Source organism: Ascaphus truei, chromosome 4 (assembly GCF_040206685.1).
Source record: "Ascaphus truei isolate aAscTru1 chromosome 4, aAscTru1.hap1, whole genome shotgun sequence".
NCBI lineage: Eukaryota > Metazoa > Chordata > Amphibia > Anura > Ascaphidae > Ascaphus > Ascaphus truei.
In genome coordinates, this window is record NC_134486.1 from 79,099,206 (window position 1) to 79,115,569 (window position 16,364).

General features: G+C 40.4%; 1 protein-coding gene across 1 annotated transcript in view; it reads right to left on the minus strand.

Moving 5' to 3' along the window:
- Positions 1-4,764: 4,764 nt before the first annotated feature.
- Positions 4,765-16,364, minus strand: part of APLF (aprataxin and PNKP like factor) — a 205,267-nt gene continuing 193,667 nt past the window's right edge. The window contains exon 16 of the mRNA XM_075594934.1: positions 4,765-6,297. Coding sequence (XP_075451049.1) covers positions 6,089-6,297 — 209 coding nt within the window. The 3' untranslated portion in view covers positions 4,765-6,088. The remainder of the gene's footprint in view (positions 6,298-16,364) is intronic.

Consider the following 16,364-nt stretch of genomic DNA (forward strand, 5'->3'; position numbering starts at 1 on the left):
AGTGTCTATCTTCTATTTATGAAAAAATTAAAAAAAAAAAAAGCCTACATTTAGCCTATAATAGTAATAATCCGCTCAGAACAACAGGGCATTACTGGCCAATAATGCCCTGGCTGGGTTAAAGGCCCACTCTTCCAGCCAGAGCATTATTGGGCATTAATGCCCTGTTATTCAGGGATTATTACTTAAATAATGGCAGTAACTGTGTAAAATATATATGTTTTTACAAATATATTTTATACATATCTTGCCAAATTATAGTAAATTCTACATTATTTATGTAAAAATTAATTAACACAGTGGCAAGCAGAGCTACACACAGTAAATTGTGCAAAATGAAATTCATGCAAAAAGTGTTTCTAAAAAGACACACAAGAAACATGCCAATTACCCCTTTTGTTTTTTATTCTTACAACTTGTACAATATGTTCATAAGAAAAAAATGTTGCAGGAAAATCTTTTTACTACCCAAGTCATCAGTTGCAATTACTAGAATGATAAACAGGCATTCTGCTAGCAAAGCTCTTCCAATGCACAACTGCTTTCCTATAAGGCCACATTATGAAATGCCAACAAAAGTCAATTAAGTGATCATTTTAACTACAGTACACACACATATACCAAGGATTATTTAGGTCATTTTCAAATACTAAATAAATATTTCTTTGTTTTACTTTGTGACCCTAAAAGAACAATGAAATGTTTAGAGAAATATTACATTTGCTAGTGTTCACATTGCTTAAAAGTCATTTGACATTTTGATCTCTAAAAATCTAAATTGTTCAAGCATTACAAAGCTAAATGTAATTTCGTATGTAGAGCAAAACATTGTCAGTGGTCCAAAAATCAGTCTTTCAGTTTAGTGTAAGCATATTTCATCTTGCCTAGTTAGGCGACAGCATAGCCCCAAAGGCATCTCCCTAAGAGAGGCTCCCCAATATGCCTTCACTGCCACTGTCCACTAAGGCCGCGCTTATAGTGCGTACAATGCGACATGACGTCACCCGTCGCCGCTAGCGAATGTTGTAATTTGCTTTGTGGGCGACCAGGTCTTTGATTGGTTCAGAGGCTGTCACATGTGGCGACAACCTCTGAAAATCAAATTTGACAGGCTTCAGAAATTTGCGCCGCCAGCGTCGCGCTTACTAAAAGTGCACGCGACGGCGGCAATAAATTTGTTTTCCCGTGACGTTGTGTCGCCGGCACTATAAGCACAGCCAAAGCCCGCATGGACGGGGTTAACAGCATGAGGAAGAGAAACACTTCAAAGACCACCTGGACTTGATCAGCCCCTTCCACCTGCATGTCTGCCGTGAGGTACTGTGTGCTATGCTGCCGTTTCATTTCTACCAAAGAATCTCGGGGACAGAACACTCAAGTTTCCCCAAAGGCGTTAGCCAAAGAGTGTCACCATTTGCTGTCATTACAGCTCCTCTATTATGAGGTTGGGTAAAATATTTCAGATGCATATTGAAGAATTTCCATCTATACACATACCTACCTCCGCATAATCCCATTTGTTTCTTCTGAAACACACCAACCTTCTTATCCCAGTGTCTTGCAGTATGTTTCCACTTCCCTTCACTTACAGTATAGTTTGTAAGCTTATTTGGTCAGGGCCCTTCTTACCTACTGTAACAATGTGTGCTTATGTTTGTTACATATTTGTTTCATCGACCTACAACCCGATTATTTTTTATATTGCGCCAACATATTCCGTACAGCATCTCACATTTTAATCTGGTCTGTAACTGTTACATATGCCTATAATATATATTATCTTTAACTGTGCATGCAATGTCTTGTATGTAATGTACACCCTGTTCACTTAATGTAACTATGTATTTGTAACCATGTATTATTTGTCATCTTAACTATGCCCAGGACATACTTGAAAACAAGGTAACTCTCAATGTATTACTTCCAGGTAAAACATTTTAATAAATAACTAAATGATAGTAATAATGTAGCGCATATCCCCCCAACCCCTGGGAGATATGGCGGCTACGGTGTATGTGCTGCTTTACCTGCGGCTCACAGGAGGCCTGAGCCTCCGCTGCTGGGAGCCTGCGGTGTACCCGAGTCGGTAATCGGTAGCGCCTCCACCTTTACGGGATCCTACTATGTGGGATAACCCGGTTACAGGAACCCCATACAATAAAACATGCAATAGTATGTATAACAGTTTTACTGCATGCAAAGAATACTGAACATATATATACAGTTCCGCACTGTCACGCATGACCGTGCCCTCCAGTAACCACCAACCCTGTGTCCACACACTGGCGATATCGTCCCACAAAGTCCTGAGGGGCCCTTGGGCACCCATACACTCGGGTGTCGAGTATCAACTCCCGCCCAAATGTGTGAGACAGCGCTGCCCCCACTAACGTGTTTATAGTTGGTGCACTTGTAGTACCTGCCGTGTGCTCCGACACCCAGAAGGATACAATCTTCGGATCCAGCGACGCTGGTGGTCAGCGATGGCGTCCGCCTCCACGTGGGGTGCCCTCCCGCGAGGAGTGTATCACCTTTGCAGATAGTCTCTCAATAGGGTGGTCTGGTCCCAGGCCATCAGTCCGCAACAGCGTCTTGGCTGTGTCCCTGAACTGGGGTGCTAAGCGGGCAATGTCCCTAAGGGCAAGTCTCTAGCGCAGCCACAATCTATGTGGGAGCCAGGGCCTAAGGGGTCTCTGGCCTAGTGCAGGGGTCACGGACACCCTGCACATGCACACCCTACCCCTTCCTCGTCCCAGCTCCGACTCCCGTGGTCTCCAGCACGCGCAAAGTAGCAAGTCTCCGGTGCAGGGTATCTGTAGGCCCTATTGGCTGTGGTGTAGCATATGGTACCTTGCCCCATACATAGCCTTCTGGGTGATGGCCGCCCTGCCGCTCCTCTCTGCGCGTGCATGTGAAACTTCAACATGGCGATGCCTGTTCCCTGCCTCCGCTGCCTAGCGCACACGCGTCGGAAGGTAAGGGACTTACGGGGGACCTGGGCTATAATAATAATGTAGGGTGTCTCACTTTACTGGCGATACATCTTAAAGTTAAAGCTCTGTAATGCCAATGATTATAACTGCTTTTTATATCTCAATACTAATTGATTAATGGAAGACTTCCTATAAACAAATAAGCAGTTTTGAGTCCGCAAGAATAAACTTGACTACACAAACAAGTATGAGCTTCCTGCTCAGTGGGATGCGATAGAATGTCTGCTATGTGTCTCCTTATTAATGTATATTCATTTAGCAACTCTAAAACACACTCCCAAAATGTAGCAAAGTAAATGTTTATTGGGTGACAACTGTGCTACAAAATTGTTTAGGAAATCACATGGAAGAGTGATGTTAATTGAAATTCATCCACATTATCTGTTCTCATTCTTAAACATAGTACTTCCAAATGTCAAACTTAAACATACTTTGAAAGTACACTGGCGACACACTTTATTCGAGCTCGGCTAGTCCCACGAATTCGGGTATACCCGGGTGTATTGAGGTTTGTGACTGTTTTCTGCCCGAGTGCATTGAGGTATTTTCTAGGCAGGGATTGAAGCATTTTATTCCCACTGGCTGCAATACTGCACAGTATATATATATATACTGCATTACAATTCATGAATTTATGCCATCTGGTAGACACGCGAAGCATTGCAGCCTATTAAATCCTAATCATTATCATTTAACAGATCAGCCGCCCGTCAGCCAGGCATGAACCCAGGCTGGGAAGGCAAACACAACGGGGCTTGTCAGAGGTGAGGAGCGGCGCATTCCAGGTATCTGCCAGGTACAAACTGGGCATTTGCTCGAATAAAGTGTGTCGGTGCAGTACAATTTGTATTATTAACAATTATATTGCTTTGAAGAATCTGTGTGTTATGTGCAGGATACGTTATGCAAATATCTAACAGTTTATTTCACTCTGGTATGTAGAGTTAAATCTAACAGGAGTATACTAAATAGAAAATAGGTGAAGAGCCTCTAGAGAGGAAAGATGGAGCACGGCGCCGGGACAAAAAAGCAGGATCCACCACACCATAGGTTAATCTAATTTATTGGTATATAAGGGGAGACACCATAAACCGGCAACCACTACTCAAAGAGTCTCTTTGACAAAGGGCTCAGCCCGAAACGCGTCAGAGTAGTGGTTGCCGGTTTATGGTGTCTCCCCCTATATACCAATAAATTAGATTAACCTATGGTGTGGTGGATCCTGCTTTTTTGTCCCGGCGCTGTGCTCCATCTTTCCTCTCTAGAGGCTCTTCACCTATACTCTGCAATCAAGCTGGAAGCACGCCTGCATGGATTGCTTACTGAGGTACAGCACTCTACAATCAAGCAAGTGAGTGGACTATTACATTTGAAATTGTTCCTTGATTATGTCAACTAATACTGTTCTGTGACTTTGTGAGTGTGGTAGGAGAAAAGGGAACTCTCAGCCTTTGGTGTTATGTTCCCCTAATACCCTATAAATCCCACTCTATACATTTGCAGACTTAGGGCGGTCACACTTTGTGAACAGATTAAATGGTTGACTATGGCTATCAAGTTTAATGGAACACTATTAACTCCACTTATATTTCAAGATTAAGGAAAATATATCCGAGCATATGGGACTTATTATTATAAAATACCTGTGAATATATCTGTTGCACCATTTGGACTACAAAAGTCCCATTCTCTATATAGAAAATAGACAAATAAGTATTTATGAGCAAAGTAACAATATCCAAGTCCTAAATAAATAGAGCGTAAAACGAGAAACTCTAAAATATGTCTGTTTATTGCATATATTTAATTACAATTATTGGCTAAAGCTGGTAAATTCCGGGCATTATTGAAATTCCTGCTCTCTGGTTAAAATTCCATGTATTAAACAATCAGTAATGCCCTGCCAAATTTTTCAGCCAACCAGCTTTCAGTTCTCATTCACAAAGAGTGAGATCATCTCTCAGACAGCGGAGGTGATTGGACAGGAGGCACCAGCAAGGCACTGACTCCTCCCCCACCTTGCCTGCAGAGTGCTCCGCACAGGAGAGTGAGGGGAAAGGTGTTTGTTTTGTGGGTGTAAAGGGGGTCAGCGGAGTGTTTTATTGGTGTGTGGGTGTTTTGTGGGTGTAGAGAGGGTAGCAGTCTGTTTTGTTGGTGTGTGTCTGCTGTGTGTGTGTTTTATGGGTGGAGGAAGGGTGCAGAGTGTTTTGTTGGTGTGTGTCTGCAGGGGGGGCTGCAGTTCGTGTAGGGGGGAGCTGCTGGTGTGTGTTTTATGGATGTAGAGGTGGCAGAGTCTGCTTTGTTGGTTTGTGTGTGTGTGTGTCTGCAGTGTGTGTTTTGTGGGTGCAGAGGGGGGGCTGCAATGTGTTTTGTAAGTGTATAGGGGAGGTTGCAAAAGTGTCTAACTTTTTTTATGAAAAAAATTAAAAAAACAAAATAAGCCTACATTTAGCCTATAATAGTAATAATCCTCTCAGAACAAGGCATTACTGGCCAATAATGCCCTGGCTGGGTTAAAGTACTTTCGGCTTCGCCTCGGGCCTTCAACTCTTCCAACTTATTGGCCAGTAATGCCCTGTTCTTCGGGGATTATTACTTAAAATAATGTTACATTCTTAGATTATACAGTAATTAAAATAATCATCATCGTCAACTTCCAAGACAAATAAAATAATAAAATAGGTTGGAAAAGTAAACAAAAAAATGATTGCAATACTACCGAATTTCACAAGAGCCTGTATGTTTATAGTTCAATTATTACATACTGTAGAGTAGAAAAATGATCTTATTAACATGAACACATTAGGAAGAACATATTACTATTGCCCTGCGGCTTTCTGCAAGCTTTATGGTTGCAGAAATAAGTTGCAATTTACCGTAAACGAAGTTCTGATATTTTAAGAATATAATTTTTATTCAGTTTAAAAAGGAAAAACATTCATATTAAAACAAAAAGTTTTTTGGGGGTTGGCTAATACAAGCATTGAAGCCTTATCCATACTCACTGCAGAATTAAGTATCTATGATTTGTATTTATTAAAGCAGTTTCATACACCCAGATATTTTGCAGACTTTTCTAAAGTGGCAATAATATATTAATGTTTGTTTTTAACAAATCTTTTGGCTTCCTTTAAAAGCACTTTCACGTCTTCAGCGTCTCTTTCCTCCGATTCTGGCATCCAGTCTGAGTCTTCATCAGTGATGTCAAAATCTTCCTCCTCCTCATCGTCTATAAAGCTATCATCCAGGTCATAGTCGTTATGCGCCCCATCATCATCACTCTCATCATCCAAAACACTTTTGCCTACAAAAATAAAAAGTTAAATATTTTTTTTAGTTCTCAGGTTCAAATTATATACCTAAAATGTGATACACTGAATATAAAAGGTTCTAGCAGGTGTATATATACCGGCAACTTGTGTATCAAGAAAGCAAAGTGATTATTACAGCAGAAGCATTTTTTGTGAGATCTTCAAACACCTACTTAACATGAAGTCTACAGTTGTAATGAAATGTAAATACTATGTAAAGCATATGAATAAGAAGATGTTTTTTTAAAGTCCATGAGCTATTTGTTTTTATTTTTTCTACACAAGATAACTTGAGACACATGCTATATTTTCAAGCAATTCTTTTCTACAAATGTATAGGGTAAATTACAATGCTGCAGACCATTATATAAAATGAGAGCAAAGTTTTAGAATGGTTCTGAATGATCAGTAAAATGTCTGCACTTCATTTGACAGTATACCATACACTGGCAACTCCAGTCTTCAAGTGCCATCAACAGGTCAGGTTTCAGCACAAGTGGCTGAGCCACTGATTTCGCCACCTGTGCTGACGCAGGGATATCCTGAAAACCTGACCTATTGGAGGCCCTTTAGCTGGAGTTGGCTACCCCTGCTATACACAGTATTAAAGTAACATTTATGTTTATACTGCAAATGTAATTGGCTAAAAAGCTAGTATTTTTTCAAGTTTTAAAGTAAGCTGGGACTGAATGAGTAGCTCAGTGGTACTGTAACTGCTTTTGAAGCAGACAAATCAGGCTCAAATCCTAGTGTCGGCTCCCTGTGACTTTGGATAAATCACTTTATTTCTTGTGCCTTATTCACCAAAACTACAGTAGATTGTAAATTCTTCTGAGAATGCTGCAAAATTCTTATGTACAGCACAGCATACACTCAGTACCTATATACTGTAAGAAGCATATTATTAATACCCTAAATGTAATATACATTTAATTTGTTTATGATTATATCCATTTGTAATCTCGATAAAATTAAAACAAATGTAACCCAATACTCCAGTGCACTTGATAAATGTTTTTAAAAATACTCCATGTTTCATATCTAGTGAAAACTATTGTAGAGCAGCACTTGGAAACCTTTTAATCGTCTTAAATTATGCAATTCAAAGCATATGGACTATGCTACTATTGATCCAGTAAGTAATGCCAGTAACTTCAATAGTAAGTATCTCGAGAAGGTTCTTTAAATATATACATGGAGTGTCTCTTTTAGTAAATTTTGCTAAATGCAAGTCTTTTCTTGCTTGTTATTGTGTGTGTTATATGTGTGTGCATATAAGTGTGTGCGCGTCTATATGTGTGTGTGTATGTGTGCGTGGAACCGGCCGACAGGGTGGAAGATGAAGAAAATAATGAATTTGCGTATGGTGTGCGCATGCGTGTGTAAAGCCGCATTCATGGTTTTCGCGACCGTAACTGCGATCAAAATGATGTGCCTCTATCAAGCTGTTCGCGATATGCAAGGAAACAGATGAATTTGTTTCCTCGTGCGACGGCCGGGTCACGTGAGCGGTTCGCCCAATGAGGGTGGACCAGTTCCCGTCACGTCACGCCCCCTCGTCACGTCCAATTAGAGTGCACAAATCGCTTAGGGCTGTTCTACAGTGCGTGCGCTTGCTACGCCGTGTGCGTGCGCGGCATTTATAGTTGGCTAAGGTTAGTCAGCCATTTTATAATAGGATATAATATAATGGTGCCGCGCGCACACGGTAGTGTGCGTGGAACCGGCCGACAGGGGGGAAGATGAAGAAAATAATGAATTTGCGACGCTACTGCCGCTGAAATGTAGGTATGTATTTATGTGTGTATGTGTTTATGTACAATTAATAAATAATTTATTAACGTATTTATTTATTAATTTCAAACATATTTATAACACACACACACAGTACCTCACTCGCTCACAGCATACACACAAAAAGCGTGCGGCACGTGCACGCATGTTCGCACAGGCACGCGCACGGCCGCACACACTATAGAACGGCCTTTAAGCTGGAGACACGCGTGAAGCCACTAGCGCGCGCCTGCACGTATGCACCTACCATGGACTCTGCGTTAAATAGGGATTTTTGATTTATTCAACAATAACACCTCATTACTGAGGGCAATACCACATGTGAGCCTTTTTGGAAATCATCGCTACAAAGACTATAATATGAGCGTCTTGTTCCTCTAATATGGTCTGTATGACAGAGAGGGCATAATGTCAAGTCACTGCTTTCCATTTCAGTCTATGGGGAAATAAATGATGTGGTATAGAAAATATTGAACATTAACTAATGAAAAATTACTAATATAAGAAATACATGGTATATATAGTATTTAAATAGTTAATGCAAGATTAGGGAGCACAATGTTTTATTTTTATCATATTATTTAAAGAAAAATAGAAAACCATTACCGACCTTATGTTAAAATGTAGGAGAGAGGTATACAGTATTTTTTTAAATTATTATTATTTTAATGACAAATTATATTGCACTTGAACACCTTTCCACCGCACATACAATTCTTTTAATTTCCCATCTAGTTTTAAAATTGGAAACATTATTTTATCCTCTATGACAGGATCCAGAAAGAGGATTGTGACCTCAAGCCTGAAATTATTGATTTTGCTTGCGCCTGCATCAAACGTAATAAGCATAATAATCAAGATTTTTACACGAGTTACAATTATAGTGCAAGAGATTTATGCCTTAGGTCAGGGGTGCTAACTGGGGGGGGGGGGCGAGATTTTCTACCGGATGGGTGGTGCACAACGCTTACAGAGGCGCCACACTCGAACCCAAAGCATTTAAATTAAATGTCGGGAGAGTACGCAAGGACTCTAAGTTCCCTTACCTCGTCTCAGACGGCTTCTGGCGAAGCTTTGCCACGGTACATGTCGTCGTGACATCAGAAATGCCGGAGACCAGGTAAGCGGGAGTAGGGGGTGTGAGCAGGAAGGACGGGCGCAGAGGAAAATGTTTGCGCACCCCTGCCCTAGGCATTCCAGGATTCCAAGGTGTGCAATATACATAATGACATGCATCAGTTTCTCTAACTCCCTAACTCCTCTTATTGCTTTATATACCAACGTCCAAATGTGCGCAATTGCACGTGGGACAAGGTAAGAGCCGAACACCTTCACCCACTGTCGGAAAAAGCCACATACAGATGTAGCCAGACCTACGGTCCACGTGACTTGGGTGGGGTGAGACATTTTAGCCGTGTAAGCCTTTTGTTGTCCGCGGCTCGGCTATGATCAGCCGGTATAATTATTTGTGCGGTTATTTATGTAATTGCAATTTAGTATGTATCTGGCAGGTGGCGCACTGAATATCTTCGCCTAGGATACTCAGCAGCCATAAGGGAGCCACAAATTGCAAATAAATGCCGGGGATTTACACTTGTTTTCTTGCGGCACCGAAAACAGTAAATCTGGCTTCATATATACGGAATACCTAAATGTGGGGCAGATTCATCAAGTGTCAGTATGGGTTAGCGCACCCGATATGCCGCCAACTCCCATTCAATTCAATAGGGGTTAACGCCAAATCGTGTGCGCTAACTTGTACAGGCGCTTGAGGAATCTGCTGCTAAAGGTTTTAATTAAAAAAAAAAAAAAAAAAAAGGCATTCCTCACTTAAAACTTGATACAAAACATCTGCTATTTTATACACATCGTTCTGCTCTTTCAAAATGCCCCAGTGATTTACATTAATCCTTCATATTAAAGTAAGGGTTAATCGTGGGTATCTATGTTGTGCAGCTATACAATTTTGCTGAAAGTAAATATAGAACACTGTACTATGGATCAATCTAAATTGATGTTCTATTTCTTTCTAGATGTTGCACATTAAAGTAAATCTCTAAGGGCAAAATGTTTAAAATGCTGGCTTCTGAATATCTCTAGTTACAATGCAAGGATCCAACTGTGCTGGCAATTAGCGTAATGACTTAAAATAACCAAGCAATGCAAATGCCAAGCATTAAAATACTCTTTTTTCCCCCCTTGACACATACTATAGCCAGAACATATATTTATATATGATGGAAAATAATAACGTCTGCTAATTTGTAAATTACAGCTGTGCTTCACAACATGCAATAAAGGTTAATAAATCATTTTTTTAATGTTAAATTCTGCATGTTACTTTGTGGCTAAAAAGGTTCAGCTCAGATACATAAATATGCGTACCACAAGGGGGTAGATTAACTAAAAGTCAAGAATTGAAACAACTGGTGATATCTGTACATACAGTAGTATGGAAATAAATATAGTAATGCAGGAGAAAAAAAAGGCATTTTACTGCAGTGATATGATGGCAATATTTTTAACGGGGTGCATACAAATCGGCTTGTAAATTAGTAATTAGTGTCAAATTACTTATTAATTTACTTTGCTGACAAAGGTACTGTAATTATTATCTTTACATTAATCTATGGTAGCAGAGATTTCTATTTGCATGTGGTTTTGGGCGTTGGAGGAAATTGCAATAATGACTACCATAGATCTCCATTATCACAACACACCCCAACGTAAATTAGGTCCCTAACACAAGACTATCATAGATATATGATTCTTTGTGTTTTCATTACTTTCCATTATCCATTTTAGCAGTCTTTGGTATGAATGAACTAAAAATAATATGAAATACATATATACATACATATATATCTATATATATAAAACTCAAAATATGTTTGTCTGTGTGTTTGTGCACGATCTCATTGGCTGTCATTGCCTGTCAAGCTCTCACATTGGCTGACTACGGGGTGGGCCTTTGCTCTCGCGTTCTCTGAGGGCAAGGCAGGGTGACGTCGAGCATGTTCGGAGCTGGGGGGACGACGACCAGAGCCAGCTGCCGCACAACCCCAGTGAGCCGCCGGCGGTGAGCTCTGAAAGGGGGGGAAATCACAAAAGTGAGCCGCTGCCGCCGAGCTCTGAAGGGGGGGGAGAAATCACAAACCTCCCACACGCCCCCCGGTGAGCTATGAAGGGGGGGGGGGATTGGAGATGTGAAGGGGGGGAAAGGCCGTGACCGCGGGGGGGAGATCGGAGCTATGAACTGGGGGAGGGGGGGATGGGGGAACAGAGCTGTGAAGGGGGGTGGAGGGAACAGAGCTGTGAAGGGGGGGGCGGAGCTGAGACAGGGGGGGAACGGAGCTGTGAAAGGGGGGGGGGGAATCGGAGATGTGAACGGGGGGGAGGGGCTGGAGCTGTGAATGGGGGGATGGTGGACCGGAGCTATGAACGGGGGGGGGGAACCGGAGCTGTGAACGGGGTGGGGGTCGCATTCATGTGCAGGGGGGGGCCGGATTGCTGTGAACGGGGGAGACACAGAGAGGGGGGGAAAGAGGGGAAGGGGGGGAGAGGGGAAGAGGGAAGAGAAAGAGGGGAATGGGGAGGGAGAGGTGGGAGCGGAGAGAGAGGGGTGAGCGGACAGAGAGGGGGGAGTGGGAAAATTAAATCCGAGCAACGCCAGGTATATCAGCTAGTATATATATTTAAAAAGAGAGAGAATATTATGTACATTTTTTAAATAAGAAAACAATTCAGTCAAATAGCAGTTTACCTGAAATAAAAGGGAATTACATCTACAGGCTTATTTGAATTTCATTGCTGATGCAGAATGAATAAAGCAGAACAGATTACCATATAATACGGCAGTTAATTTTACAGCCCACGTTTCATGAGCATACAATTTACCATAAAATCAGTATTTAATTAAATATGTGAATTCACAAAAAACAGCTGCGCACAAAAAAAAAAAATAAAAAAAAATGCTTGAAAGTCTTTAGTCACAAAAACATACAACATTTTGGTGAAAAAAACAGTGTGAAACTAGTCGATTGAAATAATTTAAAGTTGTAATCAAACAATGTTCTTCAATTCATTCAGTCCAAATGATGGGTTCCACCTATGCAACAAAAGGAATTTACACATCTCCAAACACATATTAATTAACAAATCATTTGTGCAGTAGTTTTCTGATATACTTTATTTCAAATAGTGCTTTTCTCCCAATGGGACACAAAACACTAAGAATTACCCCTTTCTGTAGAAAAAAATGTTATTCATCTTGTAAGGGAGCTTCAATACACATGTATGCGAATGACACAATCTTACTGTATATGCACACTGTCCTAGCCTCTCCGACCTTGAACATGTACTTTAATCTGATTTTTTGAGACTTTAAAACTGGATTTCCCACCCCCAAAAGCTGTTTTTAAACACTGACAAGACTGTAACAATGGTATTTGGGACCAAGGCTAAATTTCTAAAGTTTCCAATGACAGAGGTACTGTACAGAACAGAACCAACTCTAACATCATTCTAGCCCGTCACTAGTTTAAAATATCTAGGTATATGGTTTGACTCCCATTTAACATTTGGGTTGCACATTGATACCCCGACATCCAAAATCTATGCCAAACTAGGTGTACTTTACAGGAAGAAATCCTGCCTAAGCCTTCTGCTCAGAAAGTACATTGCACAGCAGATTCTAATACCAATTATAGACTATGGAAACATAGTATATGGCACAGCACCCCAAACTCACCGTAGCAAACTAGACACCCTCCACAATTCAATATGCCGCTTTGTCCTCCAATGTAACTACAACACATCACTGCGAAATGCTCAAAGAACTAGATTGGCCATCACTTGAAGCACAAAGTAAATCTTTCCTATCTTGCCTTCAAATACTTCTTGGGCAAGCTACCCCCATATCTGAACAAGGTCGTCGCCCCTACCACACGCAGCACTTATCACCTGAGATCTGACAACAAGGTTCAACAAATTATCCGGCCGCTCCTCCTCTTACCGTGCACCCCAAAACTGGAACAGTCTACCGGAGACTCTCACTGCTGCCACCAGTCTAAGTTCTTTCAAAACTAAAGTTGCCTCACATATTAATCTGGTCCGTAACTGTTACATATGTCTACAGTATAACATATTTTAGCTTTAACTGTTCATGTAATGTCTTTATATATAATGTATAACCCTGTTCACCTAATGTAGCCATGTATTTGTAACCACGTATTTGTCATACTTGAAAACGAGAGGTAACTCCTTTCAATGTATTACTTCCTGGTAAAACGTTTTATAAATAAATATTAATTTGCTTAAGTCCTCTAAAGCAGGGGAGCGCAAACTGGGGGGAGCGCCCCCTCTCTTTTTATGGGGGCGTGGCGGTTGCAGAGGCCCCGCGCTCTTCCCCAAGGCATTTAAATGAAATGGCGGGAGAGGCATGAGGCTTCTGTAACTTCCCTTACCTGCTCTCAGCCGGTTCTTCGGTATCGCCATGACAGCGTGGTGTCAAATGACGCTGCAGGGTCAAATGGCAATGCAACGTCACATGACGTTGTGACGTCATATGACACCGACGAAGCGAGAGAGCAGGTAAGGATGGGGGCGCAAAAAGAAATGTTTGTGCACCCCTGCTCTAAAGCATCAGGCCTGTTTTTTTTGCGTACTTTTTAAAAAGTATTAGTAAGTTTATCTGTCCAAATGTAAAATATTTAAATGATGGTTTATTGTTGGAAAGCCTTTTCTGAACCTTTAATCATAATTTTAGAAGAAACGGGCAAAGATGTCTTTATGCAGTACAGTAGTTCTAGACCTATATCTCTAATAAATGATGATAGTAAAATCCTTGCTAAAGTTATTGCTTCTAGATTAGAATCGGTTGTTCCAAAATGTGTACATATGGATCCAGTTGGCTTTATAAAGAACAGATGCGGGTCAGACTGTACAAAAAATATTTGCAACATTATTCAGTATGCAAACAATCTTAAAAGTTCAGTTTTAGCACTGTCTTTGGATGCAAAAAAAGCATTTCACCGGGTTGAATCGCCATTTCCTTTTTCAGCTGTAACAATGATATGGTTTTGTAAAATAACCTAGTTAAATATATACAAATCCTATATACAGTAATAACCCCACAGCCAGGATAATAACGAATATTATTTCCTCCTCTTTTTCGTTACACAGGAGGCACACCCCAAGGTTGCCCCCTTTCTCCCCTTCTTTATGTTTTAGTCTTAGAGTCCTTGCAAATACCATGAAGAGTAATGAACAGATTAATAACATATATTCAAAACTCTCTCTGTATGCAGATTATATTCTTTTATTTACATCTCAACCACACATTTGAATTAAACACCAGTTTAATTTAATTGAACATCTTTCTAAATTATCTGGATATACAGTAAGATAAATTGGGACAAAACTGAGGTACTTCCATTAAACAAATAGCTTGAGTGTTCTGCCTTCTGTCAAACTGTTAATCACAGGGGGGATTCAAAATGTATTAAATGTTTGAGTATTACCCTTTCATAATTTTCTTCTGATACCTTAAAATAAAATATCTTATCTATTCTTAAAGCATTTATTGAGAAATTGTCTCCTGTAAAACTAACATGGTGGAGCAGAATAGACATTCTTAAAATGGTAATTATGCTTAAAGTTAATTGTATTCTAAGTATGTTACCTGTTCTCTATGGCAACTAATTGATTATTAAAATAAATAAACTAGTTACTGTAACTCCTTTAATCTGGTTTAACAAACCACCTAGAATTGCACTTGGGAAATTAATGTTGTATAAACAACAAGGAGGAGGACAAAATGTGCCAAACTTCCAGTTATACCATGAAGCTTTCTTACTTCATCAAGCTTCACTCTGGTTAGATCAGGAGCCTAATCCAGATAACTGCTAACAGGGTAGTATTAGAAAAATGCATGATTTGTCCAGGCCTCTATACAGAATGTTTTTCCTTTTTCATTGTTACCTAGAAAGGTCAGAGTTGAATCCAATATTTATTGCCTTTCATAAGGCTGCGTCCATGGTTCCTGATTGCGTGCTGAGGCGCGCGGAGGCTGAGGGAAAGCGGGTGCTTTCCCTGGCCTTAGACCGCGCGCCATCCGGGGGCGTGTCGGGGGGCGGGCCAGTGACGTCACGGAGCTGGTTCGCCCTCATTGGGCGAACCGCTCACGTGACCAACCCTGCACTCCGGGGAGCTCCAAATCTAAATTTTGTATAAGACCTACGCTTCCGCACGCTTGCGGAAGCGTAGGTTAGCCCCTACTAAAGCCGCTCTCATTGCAGCTGTAGGGGCTCACTGGTAAGCACCAGCACGCCTCAGCATGGGTCAGCGCGTAAGCGCTGACCATGCCCGAGGCCTAAGGCTTTATAGGATTTAGTTCAATGTTTTCATCCCATGTCCCCCAACTCTTTACAATTACCTATATGGATAACATTTTTATCTAAAATTGAAAAAATAAAAACATAATTGGGGGCCTATGTGGGTAAATGTAGGTATTTAATACTTAAAGGATCTAGTATGTCAAGGAACAAAATTAACTCTTAATTCTTTACAAGAGTCCTTTGGTTTGAACTCTTCACATACAGCATGTTAAATTAATATAGGTTACAAAACAGTACTCTGTATTAAGAAGTTCCCTAACCTTAATGTTGTAAATCCCCTCTCTGAATTTATGTTGAATATAAACAAAATCTCATGGAGGGTCGCATACATTTATAAATCTAGCCATATTAATATAATAAAAAGCCAGGGGAAAGATACACACTCTTCTATTTTTTTAAAATATTGTAAACTATTTTTGTTGATACAGCCAAAACGTTTAAATCTGTATCGCCCTCACAATATTTCTTTCTGCACAGAGCAACCTAGACTCCCAGAAAACTTTATTTAACTGCACTTGCAGACTATCTATGTTGGTCTTGTAACAAGGAGATTAGTACTTTAGGTCATATTATTTTCTATTGCCCCAACAGAAAAAACATTTTGGCTGTTAATTTGGAATAAAACATTATCTTGTACTAAATTCCTCTAAACTGTGAATATGTTATTTAACAAAATATATCACCATCTCTTAAAAAAACCCACAACATTTTGATAGACTAATTTTGCTAGCCATAAGATTTATTTTTATCAATTGGAAAGAATTCTATGCTTCCACTCGCAGGTCGGTGGACATTAGCTCTCTCAGTATAAAAAGTTATGAAAAGAGTAGCTGCAATTAACCATTTGAGTGCCCTAGAACATAGCTACT